Genomic DNA, 27,671 nt, shown 5'->3' on the forward strand with positions numbered 1-27,671 from the left:
AACCAATATAAAACTTTAAAAAGACCAAAAAAAAGAACTAAATATTTAAATTTAAAAACAAATGCCGCCGTGGAAACCTGGGGGTAGGGTGGGGGGGTTCTATGCTGTCCTGTAGATTTGCTATGTATTGAAATTGACTTGACAGTAGTGGAATAGATCCTCTTTTGGAGAAAAGACAATTTGTAGGATATACTGGATCACATGATTTACTGTAGATAGCACCATTTGGACTTCCTTTAGTGTGAGTTGACTGAATGACTAGAATGTTCTGGGGAAGGACAGAGAGGAAGCAATCTGTAACACTGGTTTGTGGAGGAAGGTTTTTAGCCTTGGCTGCATATTGGAATCACCTGGAGAGCTTTTGTGTTATTATGAAACTTGTGCTTCATCCCCAAAGAATTTAACTTGATTGCGTTGGGTTGGGCTAGGATCTCTCTCAAATTTTAAAAGCTTCCCTTGTGATTCTTACAACATAGAGTTGCAAACCTTTGGTCTAAGGCACTGGCAAGTCAAGTTTTCCCAGGAATTTATTGTGTACTTTTAAAAGGACTTTCACATTCGTCATTCTTAGAACTCCGTACACCATAGGTCAGGAATAGAGGGTGAGGTGTGTTAAGTCAGTCGTTTAACTGGTTCATTCACAGATAAAAACAGAACTGCCACTGCTTCTGTTTGTTTATGTAAAGAAAGGAAAAGAATGGAGATGTATTTGGGAGTTGTGGGAAGTTGAGTGATTGGGTCACATTTTCAGATCATTTAAATGGAGAGGATCATGAAAGAATTCTTTTGTCTATCTGCTTATTTTTTTTTTCATAGCTTACCTCAGATATTTTCAGATTTAGTAGACATTTCTTGCTTTAACGCCTCTGATAATCAAAGACTTTATTTTTTCCAAAGACTTTATTATTTAAGTCTCTTTTCCGCTAGCTGTCACTTTGAAAGCGTAATGCTGCTGTCCCTAACTCTTGTGGTGGTGATGTGTACCGCAGGGTCGGAACCAACACAAAACTCAAAATCATCACAGGTTTAAGCTCACTAAACAGAGAGTGTCAGAACTTGTTGGACTCTGGCCCTGATCCTTCAGCCCTGGAACTAAACTGTCCCTTGTGGCTCACCTTTCAACTAAACAGTTGTTGTTGTTGTTATGTTCCATCATGCCCACTCAGAGCCACCCAAGAACAGTAGATCTGAACCGGGCCCTCTACTGCACCATCCTCACCATCTTGATATGCTTAGGCCCTTTGCTGCAGTCATTTGTGTCAGTCCATCTTGTTGAGGGTCTTCTCTCATTCTCTGACCCTCAACCTTTTCCCAGAATGAGAACTTTTCCCCAAGGATTGACACCTTCTGACAGCATGCCCAGAGTATGTGTGATGAAGCTTCGTTGCCTCTGTGGAACATTCTGACTGTACCTGCTCCCAGACTGACTTGTTTGTTCTTTTGGCGGTCTGTGGGATCTTCAGTGCTCTTCTCCACCACCACAATTCAAAGATACCACTTTTTTTATTCCTGGTCATTGTTCAGCTTTCACATGCACAGGAAGCAAGTGAAAAGACCTAAATAATAGGCTTATGACAGTAACACAAGGTACTCCAGTTCTTAGAACAGTCAACCGTATAAGACCTAAAGAGCAGTATTTGGTCAAGGATGAAGCTGAGAAGATAGAAAGGGATAGCAAAGAATGAACTAGAGAATCACAAGGAAAAAAGTCGGAAGCATGCTGTTACAGTATGGGAATTGTAATTAATGTCATGGAACAAAATATGTAGAAACAGTTAAATGGAGAACCAGTTTTCTCTGTAAACTTTCATTCAGAGCACAAGAAAAAGTAAAAAAGAAAAGCAAACTAAAAAAAATACAGTTAAAAAAACCCCTAACTCACTGCCAATTGCACTGATTTTTATTTCTATAGCAACCCTGAAATGCAGAGTCAAACAGCTCTATAGAATTTGAAAGCTATAAATCTTTGTAGATGTAGACTGCCGTGTTTTTCTTCCGTGAAGCAGCTGATGGGTTTGAATTGCCAACCTTTTGGTTAGCACTTAAGCACCTTAACCACCACACCACCATAGCATGAAGTCCTGGCTCAGCTCAGAGCTGGCTTGTAACTGACCCTCCATCCAAAGCAGCGTATTTCCTGGGAGGAGAGTGCCCTTGGGTTCGCACAACTCCCTCTAGACTACACCCCCAATAGGTATCCCTAATAAAAGAATTCAGCAATAAAACCCAGCCCCAGCTAAAGTAAACTGAGTGACTCAACATCCTCCACTAATGGCCTGACAGAAGAGGTGTGCCCATTTCCGGGCATAAATTGTATTAATCTCAGCCTTCACTGATCAGCATAATATTTGGTATTCACAAAATTATGAGTCTTAACAATAAAGCAGGAGAGTGCAAACACATCAGAAGCCAAAAAAATTCTCATGGACCCAATCTTAGAAATGAACCAGATATTAGAGCTTTCAGGCAGACTTTAACACAGTGAATCTATTAAAGGATCTAGTAGCAGGCATCAAGAGCTGTGAAGGGACTTAGACTATAGTAAAGACCCACATCAATATTACCCATGATGTAACAGGTAGCAAAAGTGTCTGTTTACATGCATTTGCCTACAGCCCTGTGGGGACAGTGGAGATGGCGGTAGGTGGAGGCTGCACACTCTGTTTTTGTGTCATAGCAGAAGAACCTCAGGTTTAAGAAACTTCTGTTTGCTGTACCAACACCTTTGAGTAAAGAGTGCAAAGTATAAAAGTGCAACAATGAATGAATGAATGGAAATCCATAATCTCTGTAAATGTTCATTGAAATTAATAATTTAAAAAACCTAAAAAAAAGTGCAAAGTAAAATCTTTCTTACTTTGACTTAGAAGATGTACAGAAACTTGAATGGCTGTGGGGAATTGTCCCCATCACCCCTTATCTTTTCTTCCTAGACTGTAGGAATCTGACAGATTTCTCTGCCACTGTGATTAATCTGACCAGCAGGGGCCGGGGCCAAATCTGTCTGATAGTTGCCTGTAGCATTTAATTAAAGCCATCCTTAATGACCCTAACCAGCGGGTTCATCTCATCCTGAAATATTCTCACCTCTGCTCTTCGAGATCTCATTAATCATCACTGTGCACCTTAGAAAGCCAGCTAGCGTTTCCTTTCCTTCCTGGCCTGATGTGAGATCTGGTCACATAGTCTGTAGGATATTGTGCTCCTGATCCAAAAGTAGTGCATCTTGGAAATCAAGAAAAATCAAGGAAATCGAGAGTAATTGTATAACAACCCCTGCCAAACTTGGTGTTGACCTGAGTGCCTTCTAGGGCCAATGAAATTTTCCTTAAATACTGGAAGGTCTTTTTGACCATGCCTGAGGAACTTGTTAAGGAGCTTTGCTGACTCAAAGACCAAACATCTATCTAGCAATTCAAATCCACCAACAGCAGGCCTTGAGAATGTGATGGATGGTTACTGTGTGTCCACACTGACTTAACAACAGTGAGGGTTTTTTAGTTTGGTGACATAGTGCATTATATATTGGAGTGCTAGCCAAAGGACAGTGATTCAAGTCCACCTGCTGTTCTGGGGGATAAAACCATAGGCAACCTCTTGTTAGATTTACAGCCTTGAGGTAGAATCAGCTTGACGGCAGTGGGTGGGTTAGTTGCATATTATTGTGTTCCTGGGGGGGAGGCAAGTTAGTTAAAGCCTAGCTTCCACCATAGTTTCAAGTACAGTTTCAAGGGCACATGTGCTATATACTTGGAAGGAAATCTTGTTTACAGATGAATTGTTGGAATCCCCCCAAGTAGGACTTACATCAGAAGGGAATGTGCCTCTCAAAAGACCTTCCTTATAGGTGGCTGGCAAGCCCTAGAGTTCTCACTTCAGTTTGAATAATTACATCTAGCTCTTATTATGCAGCTTGCCTTGTTTGCCTACATCACCAGCTGAGTCGAATTGCATGAATCCATTACTGAGGACCAAAGTGAAGGTGACATTTGGAGGTGATATCCATGGGAAGTTCAGAGCTGGAGTGATGTCTCTGATAGTTTATAGTAAACTTTGGGGGGATGGTGACTCAATGGTGGTCAGAGCCATGTAATGGCAGGTGGCTTACTCATTTTTTATTTTTTTTTTTGGTTCAGTGCTGTCAAGTCACAGCAATACATGAGCCACCACAGTACAGCAAACTGACAGACAAGTGGATGTATTTGCTTGTGAAAGTGCATACTCAATGGCTACTTAAATGTAATGACTCCAGCAGTTTAGGAGAGCTTCACCTGGGCAGTTTCCTTGAAGAGGAGATTGGCAGGGGTAGTTGCTAAAAACAAAAGAAACTGGAGGCTGGGCTTTGTGACCCTGACAAAATTTGTTTTCCATTTGTAATACCAAATATCAAGTCATTAAAGCAACCTGTCAGTAGTTTTCCAAGTAGTAAACCAAACAGGCCTTTGGCAAGAGCCCCCAAAAAATCTGTATTCTTTCCTGTGCGTGACCATGTGTGATCAGAGGAAACTCTTGGTTTTCTGCTGATCTGACCCATGAAGTGAACCAGGCCCAGGCATTTAGGGAAACAGTTGAACTGAAGACTTCACTGACCCAGAAGCTCCATTTTTGACAGGAACAGGAATAAAGTTCCCCCTCATAGCTGGCCCTTTTTTCATGTGAGGCTGAGATGAGATAGACAGAAATAGACGATTGTGCTCTTGAATGCACCATTTGGTTTGATAAACATAAATATAAATGACCAGATCCCACTTTCTTAGTGATGGAATTTAGTGTGACTTGTCCTGACATGATAATATTGTTGTTTTTGTTGTTATGTGCCGTCGAGTCACTTGCGACTTATAACAGCCCTAAACCCTGCTCTATCCTGTGCCAATCACACTGCCTCTGACACACCCATCCCAATTACCCCAGTCACTGAATCAATCCACCTCATAGAGGGTCTTCCCCTCCTGCGCTGTCCCTCCACCCTCCCAAGCATGATGTCTCTCCTTACAAAGTGTCCAAAGTATGTCAGACGAAGCCCCAGAATCCTTGCCTCCAAGGAGTAGCCTGGTTTAACCCTCCCCAGGATGAATCTTTTTGTTTTCTTGGCAGTCCATGGTACATTCAATACTCTTCTCCAGCACCACAGTTCAAAGGCATCAATTCTCTTTTCTATCCTCCCTTGTCATTGTCCAACTCTCTGATGCATAACAAGTGATTGCAAAGACCATGGCCTGTATCAGACACAACTTAGTTCCAGAGACACACTGTTGCTTTTGAGTACTTCAGAGAGGTCGGTAACAGCAGACTTTATCATCGCAATATGTTTTTTGATTTCCTGGCTGCTGGTGCCAAGAGTGTTGACTGTGGAGCTGAGCAAACTGAAGCTGTGAACAATCTCAGTCTCTTCGCCATCCATCCTGATGCTGCCAATTGGTTCAGTGGTGAGAATCTTTGTCTTCTTGACATTGAGCCTCAGTCCATACTGAAGGCTGCAATCCTTGACCCTCTCCAGCAAGTGCATGAGGTCCCCCTAAGTTTCAGCAAGCAGGGTTCTGTCATCTGCATAACGCAGATTGTTAGTAGATCTTTCACCAATCTTGATGCCACACTTCTCCTCATAGAGCCCAGCCTCTCGCATAATCTGCTCTGCATACAGATTGATAGGGAGATAGGACACATCCCTGGCTTGCACCCTTACCAATTCTGAACCATGCAGTGTTACCCTGCTCTGTTCTGAGGACTGCCTCTTGGTCCAAGTATAGGTTTCGCATTAGCACGATTAAATGTTCTGGGATTCCCATTCTGTCAGCCACAGTTTGTTATGATCCATGCAGTCAAACGCCTTTGTATAATCAATGAAACACAGACATTCTTCTGGTATTCCCTGCTTTCAGCTAAGATCCATCTGACATCAGCTACAATATCCCTAGTACCACGACCCCTTCTAAACCCAGCCTGGACTTCTGGCAGTTCTCTGCTGATGTGCTGTTCCAGTCATTTTTGGATAATCTTCAGTAGGATCTTGCTTGCATGTGAAATCAATGAGATTGTTCTGTAGTTCCCACACACTGTTGGGTCACCCTTCTTTGGGATGGGGACAAATATAGATCTCTTCAGTCAGTTGGCCAAGTGGTGGTTCTCTAGATTTCTTGGCACAACTTGGTGAGCACATCCAGGGCAGCATCTGTTAGCTGAAATATGTCAATTGGTATACCATCTCTTCCTGGGGCCTTATTTTTTGCTATTTCCTTCAAAGCAGCTTGAACTTCTGCCTTCATCACCATAGGCTCTTGCTCAAATGTTATTTCATGAAATTCTTCTGTATCTGCCAATTCCTTTGGATATAATGACTCCGTGTATTCCTTCCATCTTCTTTTGATACCTCCTGGATAATTTAACATTCTGCCTAAAGCATCCTTGATTATCGCTACTCGAGGTTTGAATATTAGGAGAATCTAAAAAATATAAACTACCCCAAAACACAAAAAACTCCAAATAAATGTTTTGCTATTGAGTGAAACTGACTCATAGTGGACCCTCCAGTGGGTTTCCAGGGCAGTAGATTGCACTGGAGACTGTCCATCCTTCTCTTGGAGCTGCTGGTGGATTCACACTATCAGAGAGGCCCAGCCTTTGGGTCAGCAGTGCAGTTCCCTGTGAATTCTACCACCATGGCTTCCTAGACAGTCTTTTGGCCTTCTTATTGCAACTATTTCATTTCTTTCTTGTTTTCATTGTGATTCGAGTGTTGTTGGTGTGTACCTTAGAGTTGGAACCAACTCATAGCTGACCCTCTGGCAGGTTTTCAAAGGCACAAGAAGAGAGATTGCTGATCCCTGCTAAGCAGCTGGTGACGTTGAACGTGTGCCTTCGGGATTGCAGCATAGTTTCTTGCCACTAGGCCACCAAAGCTCTTTGATTTTTCATTCAACCATTCCTACACATTCTGTATTACTGCATTAAGTACAGTACTCACAGTGTGACTATACTCATCCTCTTTCCTCCCTGTGACTCTCACATCCCTTACTCCTTTGTACAGTTGATCATTCTATGGTGTGAATGCTTCCTTGATGTTACTGTTTACTCTATAGGACTGTTTGTCATTTGACTGCAAGTTGAGCCATAGGGATCAATTTTGAGTTCAAAAGATGACTAAGGACTGTATTCTTGGAGACTCTACCAGACTCTGTTGAACAAGTAACCTTGGCCATTCTTGGGGTTTTGAGCTTTGTTCCATACTTCTCCACAACCTCTACTCTGTATGATGATCCCTGTTGACTGGTCAGCAGAGGTAGACAGGCAATATCTAGTTCTTCAGGACTCAAGGGTCCATTAGTCCTAAGGACTAATTGTTCTGTCCACTTTGTTGGCTTTTACTCATTTTTGTTCCAAAGAGAGAGCAACCAGTAGTAGTTGCACCTTAGATAACTGCTTGCAAACTTCTACAACTCCAATCACGACTCTCCAGAGGAGCGTATAGACCGTTGTCTTTGTGGTCTGTGTTGTGCCTGTTGTCTTTGACATCCTTCAAAGCTATGTTCTTCATGTATGAGGATGGGGTGGGGGGAAAGGGTAACAAAGATGGGGGAAAGGTGGGGGAGGGGGAGTGTTAATTATAGGGTTGCATAATTTGATGGGTGATGGAAGGGGTGGGTAAAGGAAATGGGAAAAATCTGGTGTGAAAAATATTGATGAACTTTCTAAGTAAACAAGTATAAAATAAAAATTTCATTTCTTATTTTTTTAAGCTATGTTCTTATGGCCCTAGAACCAGCAGCTCATTCTCTCAGGGTGTTTGGTTGTAATTCAGAAGTTTACATAGTTGTTCCTTACTAGCTCTGTACTTAGAGATATTTAGCCCATATACTAGTATGTATGATGGAGCTCTGGTGGCTTATTGGTAAAGAAATGCACTGAAATCTCAAAGAGATACAGTTTGAACCCACCAACTGCTCAGCAGGAGAAGGATAGACATGCCATTTATAGTCTCTGCAAACCTGCTGGAGATTCAGCTATGGGTTAGTTCTGGCTTGATGGCAAACAACTTCTACTACTATTTATGTAGAAATACCTTAGTTGTGCTCTACCATTGAGTTTTAATAAGAGTTCAGTAGTAAGCTGTTGGTAGCAGTGTGAGGGACCCTACTAGTTCTAGACCCCGGGTGGTACTCCAGGCAGCGACTGCTTCTCTGCCAGTTGCTCCATTTGGCAATCTCACAGTACACTTGAGCCTTGAAACACTGTAGATTTGACCTGTACTGTTCATTCCCCCTCTCTCCTGTTGCAGGCAGCCCAAAATGTGAGTGTGTACTTAAAAGGCCATGTGATTCTAGCCATCATTTTAGCCAATGAATAGTTTTCCTCTAAATATAATTTATCAGCGAAACAAACTGCTCACAGCAAGATGATTATTGTCCACTTCACAGGCAGCATTTTAAGAAAATACTTGCAAAATGTGAGCTTATAGAAAAAGCAGTAGAGAAAACAATCCAGGGGTAAAGTGGACCTGTGCAGTTCAAAGTTGTATTTTTGAAGGGTCAAGTATAAATTCAACATAAGATTTTTTTCTTTACTTCAAAGGAGGTTGGTACCCTTAACCCGCATTATTCAAATGTCAGATGATTGTAGTACAATACAAGTCTAGAGACTTTGACAGTCACTACTGCCCCAAGAGTCCAGTTTTGTTGGGGCTCATCAGCCACTGATGTTGAAGGAGGTATTTTACCATTGTTTAATGTAAGATGTCAGCATTGATGTTATACCGTATGTAGAAGGGTGTATAGGAGAATTTGCTGTATAAGTTTTGCAACTTTTCTACAAAGTAAAATAATTTAAAAAGGAAAAAAAAACAACTTACCTTCTCATAAAGCAAATAAAAATCCTTACAGCTACACTGTCTGAAAGCAATATCATGATAGATGGAGAAAAGATTGACATTGTGATACCTTTTAAAGGATCCACAAGCAGCGCCCAGGGAAGCAACATGGTTACGATAGACCTATAATTTTTGTGTTAATTCACATATGAAATACCTCATTAAAATGTGCACTGTGACTTGTTTTACATTTCAGATTGTATTTTGAGCATGTTTACATGCTCACCTTCTAATTTCTTTTTCTCTTACACTTTATTTAGGAGGGCCAAACATGTGGGCTATTACTTCTGAAGAGCGGACGAAACATGACAAACAATTTGATAACCTCAAACCATCAGGAGGCTACATAACAGGTTGGTTTGTTAGTTTGGGTGTTTTAAGTACATTTTGTTTATGAATTAAAGTCCTTTTTATATCTCTTAAAGGAGTTTTAATTTGACTGCCGTCTGTTTTGCATTGTGAAAGTGTTAACATTGCTATCAATCAAAATTCTAGAAATTGTTTTTCTAAAATGCTGGTTTATTTTTCCTGAAGCTATCTTAATTTGGAGTTTTAGTTTTAGCATATCGAAAATCTTTTTCAGGATTCCAAATGATAGGAATTTTTCTTTAATTATACAGTTTCACATTTTAACACTTGAGAAATGTGTCCTTTTATTTTATAAAATATTGAGACTTTTAGTTTTTAAAGCATATTTATTGGTGTGCTATTTTAATATGTTGTGTTAATATAATGATCAGGGTTACTGTATTACTGTAAAAATATTTATCAAATTCATTTGTTAAAAAATAATCTAGATTTTTTTCCCTTGGGAATCTGTTTTCATAATACTAACTCTTCTTGAAGCCATACCAAGCACCGATTACATATAATAACCCTTGTTTTGAAGAAAGATAGTTAAGGATGATTTATGTGTCTCTTTCATAAATGAAACTTCTTTTTGTAGCAAAGCATTGTAATGCTTTACTCATAGTATTCACTATGTATTCTCATTCACTATGAATCAGATTTGTTCCCTTCTAAATAATTGTGTTTAATTCATATTTATAGCTAAGTTGGAACAGGTGCTTATGTTTCTGATTTAGCCTTATTTTAGTTGTAAGAAAAGGCTTGGAGCTTTTTCAGTGATTTAAAAGCTACATATGCAGCATGTGAAGGTGATTCGGATAAAAAATTTGTTTCCACTAGGGTTTGGTCATTTGTCAATGTGAGGACAGGTTTATATGTCAGTAGAGAGCAAGTATAAATTATCCCTAAGTCAGCTAAGTAACCCTGGGGTTTACTGTAATGGTAACCATAATGACCATCGTTTGTTAAGTGTATCTTGTAAATGAAGTGTTATGCTAAATACTTTATTCCATTTAAGCTTCACAAGAAGCCTGCATGACAGATAATACTGTTGACTGTATTTAAGAATGTTGAAACTGAGCCTTAAGAGATTTTATGTAATTTCCCTAAGCTCACCAAGAAGGTACATGTTTGATCTGGACATTGAAACTATTGAGCCTGTCTTTTGCATCCAACTGTTAACCTAAACCAAATTACTTGCCTTCAAGCAAATCTCTGGTGACCCCATGTTTGTTCAGTAGGGTTGTCAAGGCTGTGAACTTTTGGGAGCAGAACTCCAGATCTTTCAAGGTGCTTTTGGGTGACTGGGCCACCCCTTGACTTGAACCTGACTAGTTGGCATTAACATAGTGACCCTAAGGACATAGTGGAACTGTCCCACAGGGTTTCCAAAACTGGAATCATTACTGATGCCGACTGGTTTATCTTTCTCCCTGGAAGTGACTGGTGGATTCTTATTTCCAGCTTCTTAGTTAGCAGGTAATTGCTTAACCATTGTGCCACCAGAACTCTTTGGGATGTTAGCCACTATAATTTAAGTTACGTGTACTTTATAATAATAACAGTAGGGGGGTTATGCATTGCCAACCCAAAGGCATGCGGTGTGAGTCCACCAGCTGCTTCATGAGAGAAAGATGGGTAGTCTCTCCCATGTGATAAACTGCCTCTGAAAGCCTACTGGAGAGTTAGTTATGAGTTGGTTCCAACTTGATGGTACACAACAACAGCAACAGTACTTTACCTGGTGTCAGGGCCAGGCTTTGATTGCTTTCAAACCAACCAGCCAGCCAGTAGTTGTGGAGCTGATTCATGGGGACTCTAGGTGTTAGAGTTGCATAGGGTTTCCCTGGCTGCAGTCTTTAAAGAAGTCGACTACTGCTAGGTCTTCACACCACTGCTGGATGGGTGTTAAATGCAAATCTTAAGTTAGCAGCCAAGCACAAACCATTTCTAGAACCACCAGGCTGCCTTTTGATGATCCTATTTATAAGTTAATAAGTTCCCTAGCATTGTTTTGTAGATGGTGGCAGAGGATCTGAGATTCTGGAGTCAGGAGTTTATAACTCATAGCACAGCTAGCAACTTTGTTGTTGTTGTTGTTAGCTGTCACCAAGTACGTTCCCGCTCATGGCCATCCCTCTGTACAGCGATCGTTGCCTCACCACATCTTCATGGTCGCTGTTCTGCTTGAGCTTGTTATCACAGCCACTGTGTTGTTCTATCTCGTTGAGGGTCTTCCTGTTTGTCACTAATGCTCTAAAAGCTGATCCTCAACGAGATGGATTAATGCAGTGACTGCAATCGTACTTGAGCATGGCTGAGATTGTAAGAATGGCACAGGATACGGCAAGATTTCCATCTACTGTTCATAGTTGACTTGACTGCGTCTAACCACCACAACTAGCACCTGTATCAGCATAATTCTGCCTCACCTCTTTGTTCCTCAAGCCCCTTGGGGTTGATGCAGAGAGCCCAGGAGGGTGCTGGGCACACAGTGGATGTATTAAAGTGAAGCAACTGAGTGTGAGGGAGCATCCCATTTTGTAGCAAGCAGTAAGTGAGTGTATTCCTTTTCCTGGGGAGAGATATTACCTCATCCCTTCAGTGATGCCTGCTGCAAACCCAGCACTGAGATCTGACTCAGGTAGAGTACAGTGAGAGTCTTGTATTCCTGGCCTATCTCGCAGGACAGAGCAGTGTGCGTCAGACACCCACAGACAACTGCTTCCTCTTACTTGGCACCTTTTATACTGAGCTTTTACAAAGAATAGTGTTCTCTGTGTAATTACTAATTACACCTTTTCTTTAATAGAATTCTTATCAAATAATACCCAATTGTGAGAAAACAAAGATAATGTGATCCTTCATCACTGAATAATGTGTATAATCTTTAGCTTGTGACTTTTTAAGTATCTGGTCCGTATTAGAAATGTATTTTAATATGTTATTTCAGTTTGATTTAGGTTTTGATGCCTTGAAATAAAATTATAACTCATTAGCATATGCCCCAATTATATTTAATAGATACTGGAGTAATGTACTGTGTGGTTTTCGTTTCTCTCACCTATAGGTGATCAAGCGCGGACCTTTTTCTTACAGTCAGGCCTGCCAGCTCCTGTCTTGGCGGAAATATGGTAAAGTGTTCTCTTTTGAGGTGAACTTACAGTGCTACCTGAAAGATGTTTTTCAAGTTTAGTCCATTGCTCTTAAGTAAGAGTATTTCTTTTTTTTGAAAATAGATTTCATTGAGTAAGTGTTTGAAAATAATTGGGATTTTATTCTATAGGACAAATTTCTCATGACCTTAGAATTTCTAAGTAAAGAAGGCAATATGCACATCCTTAGAGTCTTATTTCTTTATATTTGGGGGGAAATGTAAACAATCCTTTTTTCTATTATTTCTTAGCTATGTCATCATCTGTAAACACCAAATTATACTTTTCTTGTGTTTCTACCTTCAGACATTACTCTTCGTAATACTGGGGTTTTATTTTTTGATACAGTCGTAATAACTAAGAGCCTGCCCCATCAGTATACATGGATTATTCCCATTACCAATAACCAATTATATAACATGCATTCAACAAATATTTAAGCAAAAGGATAAATTGTATTTGTAGTTACTATGCTCTTGAATGATTTCTTTCCATTCACACTAGTATACTTCATCTCGGAGGTCTCGCCAGTCTCTGTAGACTGGCTATGCTATATTAGACACTGTCCCTTTTCAGTATTTCTTTTAATTTAAAATAAAAATTTTATACTAGTTTATTTACATTATTTTTCCCATGGGATCTTTCCCATTTCCTTTACCACCTCTCCCTCCACCCACCACCACTCCCCAGCCCTGCCTTCCCTCACCGCTTGGCTCCTCATTCACATTATACAGTAATGGTCTTATACCATATTTGTCTTTACGGGACTGAATTAGTTCACTTATATAATGCTCTCCAGTCCCTTTTCAGTATTTCTTAGTGTACTGGTTTGGGGCTTTTATTATTTGTATTTATTAATATAATATTATTTCTGCATATTCATATTTAAACATGTATGCATTAATACATATTCATATGAATTTGTACATATGCATATAATATTAATTTGGATGTTTATGAATATTCATGTTTCTGTATATACATATTAATATCTTATTATTATAGTAATATTTTCTTATTTATACACATGCCCATGTGTGTGAGTGTATATGACACTTTAAAAAAAAACACAGCAAAAAACGATAATGATGATCTACCTGGGATGTTCATTGTTTCTTTTTCTCTGATAACAACCAAAATCTGAGGTTGGTTTTCTTAACATCATTCCTACATGCTAGTCTACGCACTTCCTTCTTTTAGGACTTTGTCAGACCTGAACAAGGATGGGAAGATGGATCAGCAGGAGTTCTCCATAGCTATGAAACTCATCAAGCTGAAGCTTCAAGGCCAACAGTTGCCCGTGGTCCTTCCTCCTATTATGAAGCAACCCCCTATGTTCTCTCCTTTGCTTTCTGCTCGCTTTGGTAAGTATTTAGTACTTTAATTTGTTACATTTCATAGTTAATTTTGCTTCCTAAGCATTATACTTAGAGATAAAGTGAAGATTTAGTAGCACAAAATGGCAATCCAGACTCCAAGTTAATTTTCATGTCTAAGACAAAAGAAACATTAAGTTCATTTTTATAGCTAGGATGTCCATGGGTCCCAGTTTTCCACAGATAGTCCTGTGATGCTGTTTCAGTTAGTGTCCCCTTCACAGCTCCTAGCTGGGTAATAAGCTATAAGGTGGCCCTAGCTATCGCTGATCCTAAATACCATTCTTGAGTGCTTTTCTCCATGCTATGTATGACTTCTTGTTGAGTGCTGTCGAATTGAAACCTACCCATAGCTGACCCTTCAGTGGGTTCTCAGAGGCATTTCATTGCACAGAAGGAGATTACCCATCCTTCTATTATGGAGCAGCTGGTGGATACCAATTGTACACCTTCGGGATTGCAGCTCAGCTCCTTACCACTAGGCCGCCAGAGTTCCTATAAATTACTAACTAGAAAAAAATTTCAACAATTTTAAACTCACTCGAAATGGTTTAAATTGGGAGATAATTTTAAATTATATTTAAATAGAATAAGTTAAAGGTTAATTAGACAAATAAAGGGGAAAAAAAGTTGTTGACTTGGTGCTAATTAATTTACACACTCATTAGAGCAGCCAGTTGGTATGTTTTCCATTAATTTTAATTAGCCAGTTCCTTATTAATTATATGTGAGAAGTACTCATTTTGAATGGAATGTTCAATTAGGTAACTCTGTGTATACGAAGCCAGTCCCTTTTCCTCTGTTAAATCCTAAAATACTCTTCTTTTAAAATTTTATTTTGTTCATTTTAATGAACATTTACAGAGATTTTGGATTTCCGTTCATTCTTTATTGCACTTTTCTCCCTGCCCTAATCTTAAAATACTCTTATTAGTTAAGTATTGCAATGAGCACTGGAGCTAAATACCAAATCATTATGTGGCCATTCTTTGTACACTGTACTTGGTATTCTGCACTTAATAAATGAATTAAAACTGTCATTTGTTTCTTTTAAACAGTTGTCTTTGAATTCATATCTTACTTGAAAGAAATACAAAATTTTGTAGCACATTTTCTTCTTGCAAAAAAATGCATATGCATAAATGGTTCTCCCAAAGAGTAGTTAGAGCCTGCTTTTTATTATTTAGGATGTTCATGTGTGTGTGCACGCACACATGTTTTAACTAATTTGGCAACATTCAATTTATTGCCTTTCTGCAAAACACCACCTCTCACCATGTTCCTTTGACTGGGAAAGCCTGCTTAAAATAATTGCAAATTTAATTTCTTCATGATGAGAGAAGAGGATTTCCAACTCCGGAGTCACTCTCTTGTTCCACAGAGATCACGCTGTTGATATTAAAAGCAGTAATTTACCTACCTCACATCTAGGTCACATCTACTTTGGGGACTTTTCTAAGAACAGATCATTTGAAACCCATAGGATTTTTATGAGCACATGGTGCTGCCTTCTGTAAACTCTTTTACTGGTGTGCGCTCTATTATTGATGTATTGGCATGAACTAATGTTCTCTCTTGTTTTAGGAATGGGAAGCATGCCCAATCTATCCATTCCTCAGCCACTGCCTCCAGTTGCACCTATAACCCCCTTGTCCTCGGCGACGTCAGGGACCACTCTTCCTCCCTTGATGATGCCCGCTCCCCTAGTGCCTTCTGTTAGCACATCGTCATTACCAAATGGAACCGCCAGTCTCATTCAGCCTTTGTCCATTCCTTATTCTTCTTCAAGTAAGTCCCTTCTGGCTAGTGAGTCAGTGTGTCATATGAAGAAATGAAACTGCTATCCTTGTGTCCAGATAGATGCATATTTCTTTCATAATTTGTAAAACTGCTAAGCTTTTCTTACCTGGTTATTTAGGGTTTTATTTTCTCTTTCCTTTTAACCCCTCCAGCATTGCCTCACACGTCGTCATACAGTCTAATGATGGGAGGATTTGGTGGTGCTAGTATACAGAAGGCGCAGTCTCTGATTGATTTAGGATCTAGCAGGTATGTATGTATATATAATATTTCTTTTTTTTTCTCCTTTCAGTAAGTATAACACAACTCTTTTAAAGTTCAGAGCTTATCCAAGCTTTACTTTACAATGGCCAAATATAAAGGCTTAGGGTAAATGTTCTACTTACAACTCACGTAAAGTAGTTTTCTCTGTGTTTTTGTTTTTATAATTACTGTACTTTACTTTTAAGAATGTAGTAGAGAGTACAGATGTTTTGCTATTTTTGGAATTCTCTTTCCCTCCAAAACTTTGAATTTTCCTTTAGAAAAAATGAATATGCTTAGGAAAATATGTCTCATAGTAATTATATAGGTTCATTCTTTCTTAAGAAAATTCTGCTGATTGAATATCTTTTAAAATTTATCACACACAAAAGCATTAAACATTCAGAGCTCCTCACCATTATTACCTGATGACCCACCAACAGGTTTTCAGAGGCTGTAAATTGCATGAGAGAAGATTGCTTTATCTTTTTCCTTTTGAGCAGCTTGTGGATTTGAACTGAGTGCCTTCAGGTTGGCAGCACAGCTCCTTATCAAAAGGTCACCAGAGTTCCCTCATCCAAATTACTATAGTGCTCTTTAAAGCAAATTATTATGTGTGTTGCCTTTGACCCAGAAGAACATTTGGATCTTAGGTTAAGCACCCGGTGACCATGTGACTCACGACAGGTTTTGTTAACATCACTGAGCCATAACTTACCTGTTTGAAATATGGAGATAATGGTATCTTTTCTGTTTATTGTGAGGATTGGGAGTGATGTCCTGGCATAATGCAAGGCCTTGACTTTAATGGGTTCTTGACGTACAGTAATCTTAATGAGTTTCATGCTTCATGTGAGTATCTGCTTTATTAAAAATAAAGATAATAACTTGAATTTTTTTCCACTAGCAAATCCAAAATCCATTACTATTGTATTATGTAAGGTATGATTCTTAATGTGTTTTCTCTATTAAGTTTAATTTGATACTTATTAGTGACAGCAATCAAATTATTTTGTTACAGTTCTACTTCCTCAACTGCATCACTCTCGGGGAACTCGCCCAAGACTGGAACCTCAGAGTGGGCAGTTCCTCAGCCTTCAAGATTAAAATATCGGCAGAAATTTAATAGTCTCGACAAAAGCATGAGTGGCTATCTCTCAGGTAAGTGCTGTGAAGTGCTTGAGAGTATAAGAGAAGTCTTTTTAATATGGACTATTGAAAAAGCTTTACTTGAGCTTGTACTTTGTTTAGTACAAGTTTTAACACCCAAATAATTTAGAAGATATTCCGTTATAATACAAATATTATAAGTTGTGCATGAATTAAAGGCTCAACAGTTCTTGATGAGTTTCTTTAAAATTCTTATGAACAAATTGAACACCTAGTCTTTTGAATAAGAAACCTCTTCCTTGAAAAGATCAGTCCTCATCCTTTAAGCTTTGCAGTGAATGGCATAACTCGGGGATAAGGGAGAATGTGTGGCACTTATCTTTAGCTCCCTGTCCATTCTCAGGGATGAGATTGAGTCCTTTGTGACTGGACTCAGCAGAGCAGTGCTCATCCATTAATGCTGCACCCAAAATATGACCCTAAGTCTTGACCTTAATCCCTGTAGAACCCTTGAATCCAGTCGTCATCATTATCCAAACTACTGATTGATTGAGGATAGCAAAGGGATTATAAATGGAGAATAATAGAGTTCACATCTTTTTATTCTCACCTCCCTGTCTTCACTCAGCACTAAATTGTGATTATTTGTTGTTATTAAGTGCTGTCGACTATGACTAATAGGGCACTTATGCACAGCAGCTCTGAATCCTGCTCTATCCTGAGACGATCTCCGACTCTAACAAACCCACTCTCACTACCCCACTTATCAGTCCATTTAATCACTTATCAGTCCATCTCATCTGGGGTCTTCCTCGCCTGTACTCACTGTCCCTCGACCCTTACAAGCATGATACATCATCTCCAAAGACTGGTCCCTCTGACTACATGCCCAAAGTATGTGAGACTCTGCCTCACAATCCTTGTCTCCAAGGAGCACTTTGGTTTCACCCTCTCCAGGACAGAACTGTTTGTTCTCCTCCAAGTCCATGGTATGTTCAATACTCTTCTCCAGCACCACAACTCAGAGGCCTTAATTCTTCTGTCATCCTTGTCAATGTCCAGCCCTCTGATGCATAGCAAGTAATTGTGAAGACCATGACCTTGATTAGGTGTACCTTAGTCTATAGGCTGACATCGTTGCTCTCCAGCACTTTTCCAAGATCCCTGACAGCAGCCATCCCCAGAGCAATTTGTCTTTTGATTTCTTGACTGTTGGGGCCATTGATTGTTGGTCTGAGCAGGCTGAAATTATTAACCTTAGTATCTTCACCATCTATCATGTGCTGTCAAGTTGGCCCAGTGGTGAGAATCTTCATTTTCTTGACGTTGAGCTTCAATCCATATTGCAAACTATAGTCCTTTATGCTCTGCAGCAAATGATTCAGACCCTCCTTAGTTTCAGTAAGTAATTTGTGTCATCTGTATAATGCAAGTTATTCCTTTTCCTTGTTGTTGTTAAGTGCCATCATGTCGTAGACGACTCATAATATCATTCCTTCTCCTTAGTCTTCCTTAATTTAGCTGTTAATTGTGATTTTGAGGAGAGTAAATAAATAAATGTTTAAAAAGTAATATAACTCTAAAATATTAAGAAATACAGACTAGCATATAGGAATGCCGAGGAAATAGGGAGAATCTCTTGTAGAAAGGGAACAGTTAAACTCCATCATTGAAGAATTGGATTTGAACAAATACGAGATTGAAAGTGGGGGCATTAGAGGAGGACAGAGGGAATATCCGGAACGAAGAGCACAAGCATGTTTGTAGAATGTAATGTAGCCTGTGAAGCAAGGGAATGGAACCCCTAGTTGTTAAGTGGCGCCAGAGAGTAAGACTTTTAGAATTGATTGGGCAAGTAAAACTATGTTATATTTCTTTTAAGGATGCATTATTATATGATGCAAACTTTTTTTTTTTAAAAAGCAAGTGAATTAAGCTAAAATTTTATTAATTTTGTTCACTTCATATGAAGAAGGCCATATAAAGTTGAGGGACACATGTAGCTTCCAGGCATTGAGAGTGATCTAGTTCTTGAATTTGGTATAAGTTTATGAATTATTGTCTTATTCTTATATTCCATATTTTACATATATGTTTTTCTGTAAGTGCCAGACATATAATCGTTAAAATTTTCTGTAACATTTTTATCAAATCGTGTGAAACAGGATTATAGTGTAATGGCATGCTATTTTGAAAATGGTTTAACATCTCTGGAAATTGAGGTGTGAATTACAATAAGCTTTGTCTTAGCATTATATCATAGGTTTATTGGCATTGTTTCTTTTTCATTCTTAATGTTACATAAAATAATAGTGCAGCTTAATGGCATCTTAGAATCTGTGAGATAATGCTCTTAAAACATACTTGGCACTAATGTACCGCCAGTTGCCACTCTGAAAAAAATGAGTCTCTTTCACTCTTATATTTTGCCTTAAAGAAATTTATTTTTTCAGATTGATGAAGGTGGATTAACAAAACATGTAGAGAAATGTTTATGGCAAATATTCGTCACAGAAAGAGTGTGTAAATAAATGATATTTATAGAGAAAAATAATAGCAATTTAAAAAATGAACTGCTCATACTGTGACATCACTGATGGCTCTCATAGATATTGTACTGGATGAGGCATAAAAGAATACGTACTCTTTAATTCATTCCCATATAGCTGATGAACAGGGAAGCCTGACTGATGGTGAAGGAATCAGTCTTGTTGTTTTGCCCAGAACCTCCTTGTTTACTGGAAGCATCCTCTGTCTTATTGTGGGTATTGGCTAAGATCAGTACATTTTATGTGGCCGAGTGAGTAAGGCCCTTCCTCAGCCAGATAGATTGACATGGTGACTGCTGCAAGGGGCACAGGTGTGTCAGAAAATGTGAGGTTGTGCAGGATTCAGATCCATTGTTCACAGGGTCTCGCTATGGTTTATACTTGATTCAATGGCACCTAACAACAACAGTGAATGAGGAATGCTGGGAGCCTAGTGGTAAGAAACTGCACTGTAATCCCAAAGGCTCACAATTCAAATCTACTGGCTGCTCCTTGGTGAAGGATGGACAGTCTGTGTGATTAACTGCCTCTGAAAACCTGCTGAAAGGTCAGCTACGAATTGATTCTGACTTGATGGTATACAACAAGTGGGTAAGGAGTCATGAGTCCATCAGCTGTTCTGAGGGAGAAAGATGAGCAGTCTTCTCCCTTGCGATGTACAGCCTCTGAAAATCAGCTGGAGGGTCCACTCTGAGTCACTCATTGGCAAAAACCGCCAACATATACTATGAGCATGTTGTCATGAGGGCTAATCTCTGGAAGAGAGCATTGCTTAGAAAAGTAGAAGTTCATTGAAGGAAAGACCCTCAGTGAGGTGGACTGACAGTGAGTGCAGCACTGGCTTTAAGCACAGCAGAGATTGTGGGAACGGCACAGGATTTTGTTCTCATGTACATAGGATTGCAATGAATTGGGCCTGAGTGGAGGGCACCAGACAATGATAGAAACAGTACACAGTATAAACAAAGGTGGGTGTGTGTTAGACGATGAATGACAGTGGAGACCTGACCTTACTGCCGTCAAGTTGATTCCAGCTCGTGACAACCTTGTGTGTTAGTAGAGTAGAACAACTCCCTGTGGTTGCATTGCCTGTGATTTCGGTGGGAGCCGATTGCCGGGCCGTTTTTCTGTGGTAACACTAGGTGAGTTTCACTGCTAGTTCCTGGGTTAGTAGCTCAATGCACACTGCTTGTGCTGCTCAAGGACGTTAATGGGAACCCTGGCAGTAAGGAAATGACCCCTAAAGTGATTTGTTTTTCCTTTTTATGTGCCAGGTAGTTTGAATGTTATCAGTTTTTTGTGTGTGTGTTTTTTTTTTTCACCAACATCACTGTGCAGCTTTATTACCCTTTCAAGTACAGTAGTATCTGGTAAAATTGGGACAGAACTGGGATTTAAAAGTGTGAACAGATACTCAGCATCTAACAGTTTTGAAAGAAGCCACTACATACTCTTTTCACAAACATGTTTCCACAGAGCCAGTAGAGTACTAGGCATTAACCCAGTACACCAAGTGCACTGAAGTAGAAAAGATGCAGCAAGAAAGATAGCTACATTAGAAAGACTCCAACACTTTAGAAAAAGAGTAAAACACTTTTCAGTTTCTCCTTTTTAGCCCCTAAAACAACCTCTTACAGTCTGATCTACCTATAGAGTCCTACATCAGTTTCTAGAATATTTGTCAGGAGGGAAAAAAAAGAAAATGACACTGGCCAGTACAGTCTTTGGATATTTAGGAAGGGGAAGGGGAGAAAGCCAGTTCTCAGAACAAATTAGTCGGCTTCAGTCTCATCAGCAGGATCTTTGGATTCTTTGTTCTTCTGCACTTCTTCAACGTGCTTATCCTTTTCTTGCAAACGCTCCAGTTTAACAGCCATCTGTACCTCTCTATTCTCTTTGTTGGCTTCCATCTTGTGGGTCAGTTTTTCTTCCGCCATTTTACTAAAGTTGTTATTTTCTTCTATTGCTTTCTGAAGCACTTCTTTCTCACGCTCTCTTTTCTCAGCAAGCTGCTTTAAGACCTCTGCTTCATGAGACTTGCGTCTTTCTTCTGCAGCTTCTAATTTCTTCTGAATTTCCTCCAGAGCAAGATCCTTCTTCTTTGGAGGGAAAGGGGGAATTCTGACACAGATTCTTTTGACCGTGGGCTGAGGATAAGCTCAAAGGCCTGGCCTGGCGCGTTTCTCCAGCTCTTTCACCTGGATGTCAGAAGAAGCCATGGTGAATAGAAGACAAGAGACTGGCATTGTATTCTATGCAATCCACTGGTATGGCAAGTCCTTTAGATTTTAGGTTGTATTTGCTAGCTTAAGTCATAAAAGACCCTACATCCCTTGTTAATTTTTTTTATGGCCTCGAGTCATAGACTTCAGGTTTGTACCCAAATGGTGCGAGTACAGGTTCCCAACTGTTAAAAGATTGAAAACTAAAGCAGGGAAAGCCAGGCGAGGCAGAGCCAACCAGCACCGCCCCGGGATGGACGTGCCCCAGGTCTGGGTCCAGAGAGGAAAAGCCGAATATTGTCGTTTTTGAGAGAATGCTTTTCTGAGACTTCCCAGGCTATATATCCTTATACATAGCTGTATACATAGTTCAGAGTTTTCTTTGTAAAGAGTGCTTATTTCCAGTGTTCTGAAACTGAGTTGAGCACCCAGGTAAGGTGGGCTTACATGTGCATTCCGTGTTCAGCAAATGTAGCAGTTTCTGGACTTTGCCACTTCTCCTTGTCATTTTCTTCTCTTCTTTCCCCAAACCTTTAATCGTCAGCATAGATCAATTCATTACTTCACCTATTTACTGAGTTCATATATTTTCTCTGCACCTTTCTAAGTACTGGAATATGAAGGAGAAGACATGATCTATATACATTTGAAACATTCATGGTATAGCTCAGATAATCACAGTAATTGGTTAAGGGTTTGAAAAGGGCTGTGATTCATATAGATGAGGAAGTGACTGTGAAGATACAAGGGCGGCTTCCCAGAGCTGATGACATTTGAGCTAGATCATAGAGGGTAAATAGATTACCAGACTAAGTGTGGAAGAACAGCATTCCGGGCAGAGGAAATAGGATAGCCAAAGGATTGGTAGAACAAGAGTATAGCATGTTCTAGTGTGTTTTTCTTACAAGAGTGATTTGCTGGCACTTTGCAGCCCTTTTACATTATTCACACTTTGCCAGTACACTTTTTTAAAAAAATTAATTTTAATGAAAGTTTACAGAGACTTAGGGTAGGGTTTCTAGTCATTCATTGTTGCACTTTTCTCCCTACCCACTCCCTCCCCCCTAAGTCACACTTCTCCTTGAAAAGAAAAACTCTTACATTGTTATGCAATCCCTCTCCCAAAGTCCACTCCACTAAGCAGGCTTCACTCTGAACTTTTGTAATGACAAGAATACCCATCGTATATCCCTTATAAACAGTTCTCTCCCTCCTCTGTTTCAATGCAATATACATCATTCCTCCCCTCCTTTTCTGTCTTCTCTCAACCCTGATGTCAGTCCTGTTTTATAACAGTGGCCCTATGCAGTATTTGTCCTTTTGTGACTGAGATATTTCACTCAGCATAACGTCCTTCAGGGTCATCCATTTTGAATAATATTGCATGAGTTCCTTGTTTTTCAGTGCAGTGTAGTATTCCATTGTGTGCATATACCACAGCCTCTCTATCTATTCGTTTGTTGATGGACACTGGGGTTGTTTCCAGCTCTTTGCTATTGTGAACAAAGCTGCAGTAAACATGGGTGTGCATATCTCTGCTTGGGTGTCAGTTATGGTTTCTGTAGGGTAAATTCCCAGTAGTGGAATTGTTGGGTCAAATGGTATGCCAGTACACATTTAAAGGGCTTGGCCATTTACATTTCATCCCCCCCATTTACTGCATGCTAACAGATCTTCTTTCAGCCATCTTTGTTCAAGAGCTCAGACATTAATCACTGAACTCTTTCCAGGCTGAAATAGTCTCCTACTCCTCTGTATTAAAAGAGGACTCCTTACAACACAAAACCAAAATCAAACCAGAGCCACTGCTGTTGAGTCAATTCCAACTCATGGCCGCCCTGGGGACAGAGTAGAATGTCCCCGTAGGCTGTCCAAGGCTATGAACCTTTAGGGGAGTCAGCTGCCACATCTTTTCTCCCACAATGCAGGTGGTGGGTTTTGTTGGCAAGTAAGTGCTGTAGCCACTGTGCTACCAGAGCTTCTAGTTGGGTGCCATTTTGATTTCTATCTAGGGTTTTCTTTGTTTGGTTTTGTTTCTTTCTTTTTGTAATTTCTTTTAAGTGGCCTATTCTGTTAACATCTATTAGGTTAGACAAGAGGATAAAAAGTATATCATTTGAAGATACAAATGCATGTCATAATGCACGACATTTTGTCTGTTTTATATCACTCTAATTACCAAGGCCTCTGTGCTCAGCACTCAGTGAAGCAGTGGGCTCGGCTGTGTTCATGCTGCCTGGGGAACGGGAGCAGTTGTTGCTGGGGAAGTGGTGGCAGACTTCCCTTATTGCATGCACAGTTGCTTTGGTCATGCCATGACTTAGGGTGACCTCAGTAGGAGCTCACCCCCTCCTCCTCATCCGCAGCCCCCTGGGGTGGCAAGTGCAGCACCTGCTTTACCGGCTGGGTGACATCTCTGGAGAAGTGACAGAATTGCATCCATAGACCAGGAAGGGCCAGACCAGCTCACCAAGAGGGAAAGCTGGAAGCCGACAGTGATTTTTCTGTTCTGGAACATGCTCCTGGGCTTCTGTGTGCTCAGTATCCTGATGGTAACATTACAGATCACGAAGCCTGATACAGAAAGTGAGGGAAGAGGAGTTGAGTGGTGATGCATGGCAAGCATTCAGTAAATACCAGCTGCTGTTCTTTTCATCAGAAGCCTTCAGATCACTCCCTACTCCACCCTAAAGAGAAGAACTTTGGATTACATTTTTGTTCATTATTTTAGTAATATTTATTATACATTTATGTGGCAAGTATTGATACACATCAATGAATGAGGCTGTCAAGATTTTTGTCTTTGTGGGTATTATTAGCAGGATAGGAGAACACAAAAACAAGTCAATAAATGTTGGGCTAGAATGACCAGCTCACGTGGTGACTGATGTGTGTCAGAACAGAGCTATGGTCCTTCAGGGTTTCCAGGGCCCAGGTTTGGAAGTAGGGTGCTAAACCTTTTAAAAAACACTTTTAACTACCTTTTGATGATCAGCCAAGTAAGTACCTCTTGGCACTACCCACCCACCTAAAAATCCCCATACAAATCCACTGCTGTTGCACTGATTCCAGCTCAGAATGGCATCTTACCAGATTTGTGAGTCTCCAGGTGTTTAGCAGAGGAAACAGTCCATCTTTCTTTCTCCCGTGGAGCAGCTGATAGATTTGAACCACTAGCCTGTCACATAGCAGTCTTAACAACACACTACATCACTGGGACTCTTTTTGTACCACTTACTGACTCTAAATGTTGCATTACATATAGTGTTATGAGCTGTAAAGAAAAAAGCCTAAGTATGTTAAGTATATTGAGTGATGGGGTAGGCAGATAAGACCTTTCTGGGAAAGTGAGGTTGAGACAAATCCCTAGACATGAAATGATAGAATTGTAGTTCTTGGCACTTGGGAGTAGAGAAGGAGGAAAGATTGAGGCTGCTTTTGGGGTTTCTGGCTTGAATGGAAGTGATGTCATTTATAAAGATTGGGAGAAGATGGATTGTGGTGAAAATTAGGAAGAGGGGATGAATGGGAACTGAGAGAAAAGTTTTAGATTAATTTAAGATTCCTGAGATATGTAAGTGGATTTTTCAGTGAAATAGAAATCTAACGTGTGGGAATCATCAGCTTCTAGTTGGTATTTAAAGCCTTAGAAATGGGTGTGAACAGAGACAATCTTTGGGGAATAATAGTGTTGAGGAGAGAAAGGCTGGAAACATGAGGACTCCAGAAGAGCCAGGAGAGAATCTGAAGATGTCACTCGATGTGTAAGGGAGCTGACAGCTTCGCCCCTCAACACTCTGCTGGTGGCATGGTATTGTACACTGTGCTGAAAGGAAATGGGAGAACACCTGATTCTACTAACTGGATCTCAAACTCTTTGGCATAGGGGCTTGTGTTTTGATTGCTACTGAATGGTATATTTGGCAAAATCTTTTGCATTCTAAAAATTCCACTATACCAGTTAGCTCCGAGATTTACCCAAATACGTTTAAGACTTAAGTATCCAAAAACCTATATGTGGTTTTTATAGCAGCCTGATTCATAATTGCTAAAACATGGAAGCAAACATGCTGACCTTCAGCAGATGAGTAGATAAACGGATACCTACATACACTGGGATGTTATTGAGCAATGAGAAGAAATGTGCTGCCAAGCACTGAAAGACATGGACAGACCAGAAATGCATATTGTTGAGAGAAGGAAGCTGGTTTGAAAAGGCTGCATATTGTCACTCCATTTATAGCACTGTTGGTTCATCAGTTGTAAACAGTGTACCATAGTAATACAAGATATTAATAGTGTGTGTGTTTGTGTATGTGTGTGTGTGAGAGAGAGAACCTAAAACTTTACTAAAAAATAAAGATGGTGAGGAAGAAGTTTTTATTGTGTCAGTAGGTGCATTTGTAGGTGTATCTGTGTAAGTTTGCATGACTTTAATGACTTTTTAAAATTGTTTTTCCTATTCAATAATTAGGATTTCAAGCTAGAAATGCCCTTCTCCAGTCAAATCTCTCTCAAACTCAGCTAGCTACTATTTGGTGAGTTTCTCCCTTTCTTATGCTTTTCAATTATACATCCCCTGTCAAAGGAAAGATGTGTTGCTGGGGTCACTGTTGAAGTTGATTCTGACTCATAGCAATAGAGATTCTGTAAAAGTTTGACTCAAAGATGCTCTATAAAAGCAGCCATTTGAAAGTTAATGTGACCTTAAAAGCAAATCTAAATTTGCAAAATGTTATTCTGGAGAATTTGGCATTTTATTATTTTATAAATGAAACTGTTGTTTGCCTTTATATAGTTCCTGCTATGGAGAATCAGATTATCTCATTTTTTTAATTGAGATTTTAATGAAAGTTTATAAAGAACTTGGGTTTCATTCATTCATTGTTGCATATTTTCTTTCCTGCTTCCCGCTCCCCCCAGTTCACTTTTTTCTTGGCAAAAAGTTCTTTCATTGCTATGCAGTCCCCCAAACACACTTTACTGTGCAGCTCTTAATATATCTCATTTTTAATGTATAGCTCATATGATTTGATAAAATTTATCTTGAAACAAGGCAGGCTACCTTTTCAGAAATCCTTCCTTTTCTGTTTCAAAAGCTTTTTCTCTATTCATTGTAATACAAACATTAAAGGGAACAATTAACTATAATTTTCCCTAATATACTTATATTTCATCACAGTATGTCAACTCAGCTGTTTGGTCATCATTATTCTTAATTTACACACAAAATATTGAACTCTTCTGCTCCGAACTCTGCCCTGAACTCTTCTGCTTGCTCTCTCTTTAAAATTCTGGCTTTTCACATTTTCTGCAGGACTCTGGCTGACATTGATGGTGATGGGCAGCTCAGGGCTGAGGAGTTCATCCTTGCGATGCACCTCACCGACATGGCCAAGGCCGGGCAGCCACTGCCACTGACGTTACCTCCTGAGCTCGTCCCTCCATCTTTCAGGTGAGTGCATCTGCAGGTGAAGAAGCGTCGTTCTGATTGGCTGGCAGATAGATTATTACTTTACTATTTCCTGGAGCCTCTACTGTAGGTTAGAGGAGAGTTAAATATTTACACTGCTTTTTTAAGTATTTAATGAGTTGCACTGAGAAGAGTATATGTTAGAGAAGTAGGTATATTCTTAGCACTTTAGAGATAAGGAAACTGATTATTGAAGAGATTAAAAATAAACTTGCCCAAGAACAGCAATTAGCTGAACCACAATTTAAATCAAGTTCTGTCTGGTTGAAGGACCCTTATGCTACTGTACATTGCTAACTACAGACCACACTGTTCCTTGAATATCTCTAAATACCATATTGCTTTTATCAGATGATAGGCTTGTCTGAACATTCTCAGACAGTCTGATGCTAAATTTGTTTATTGTTTGCTTTCCATAGAGGAGGAAAGCAAGTTGATTCCATTAATGGAACTCTGCCCACATACCAGAAAGTGCAAGAAGAGGAACCCCAGAAAAAATTACCAGGTACCATTGAAGCCTAAGTTGTATATTTAA

General features: G+C 39.7%; 1 protein-coding gene and 1 pseudogene across 2 annotated transcripts in view; one reads left to right on the top strand and one right to left on the bottom strand.

Moving 5' to 3' along the window:
* ITSN2 (intersectin 2) overlaps nt 1-27,671 on the top strand; it is a 137,708-nt gene that overhangs the window by 15,930 nt on the left and 94,107 nt on the right. Inside the window, exons 2-10 of the mRNA XM_006880713.1 lie at nt 9,121-9,213; nt 12,279-12,342; nt 13,564-13,727; nt 15,324-15,527; nt 15,692-15,788; nt 16,804-16,943; nt 26,138-26,201; nt 26,981-27,118; nt 27,556-27,641. Of these exons, the coding sequence (XP_006880775.1) occupies nt 9,121-9,213; nt 12,279-12,342; nt 13,564-13,727; nt 15,324-15,527; nt 15,692-15,788; nt 16,804-16,943; nt 26,138-26,201; nt 26,981-27,118; nt 27,556-27,641 (1,050 nt within the window). The remainder of the gene's footprint in view (nt 1-9,120; nt 9,214-12,278; nt 12,343-13,563; nt 13,728-15,323; nt 15,528-15,691; nt 15,789-16,803; nt 16,944-26,137; nt 26,202-26,980; nt 27,119-27,555; nt 27,642-27,671) is intronic.
* Nucleotides 20,767-21,718, bottom strand: LOC102846570 (annotated as a pseudogene). Its single transcript, XR_438831.1, has one exon. The product of XR_438831.1 is annotated as a stathmin-like (transcript).

This window comes from Elephantulus edwardii, unplaced genomic scaffold, assembly GCF_000299155.1.
Source record: "Elephantulus edwardii isolate Elephantulus edwardi_28Jun2011 unplaced genomic scaffold, EleEdw1.0 scaffold00009, whole genome shotgun sequence".
Lineage (NCBI taxonomy): Eukaryota > Metazoa > Chordata > Mammalia > Macroscelidea > Macroscelididae > Elephantulus > Elephantulus edwardii.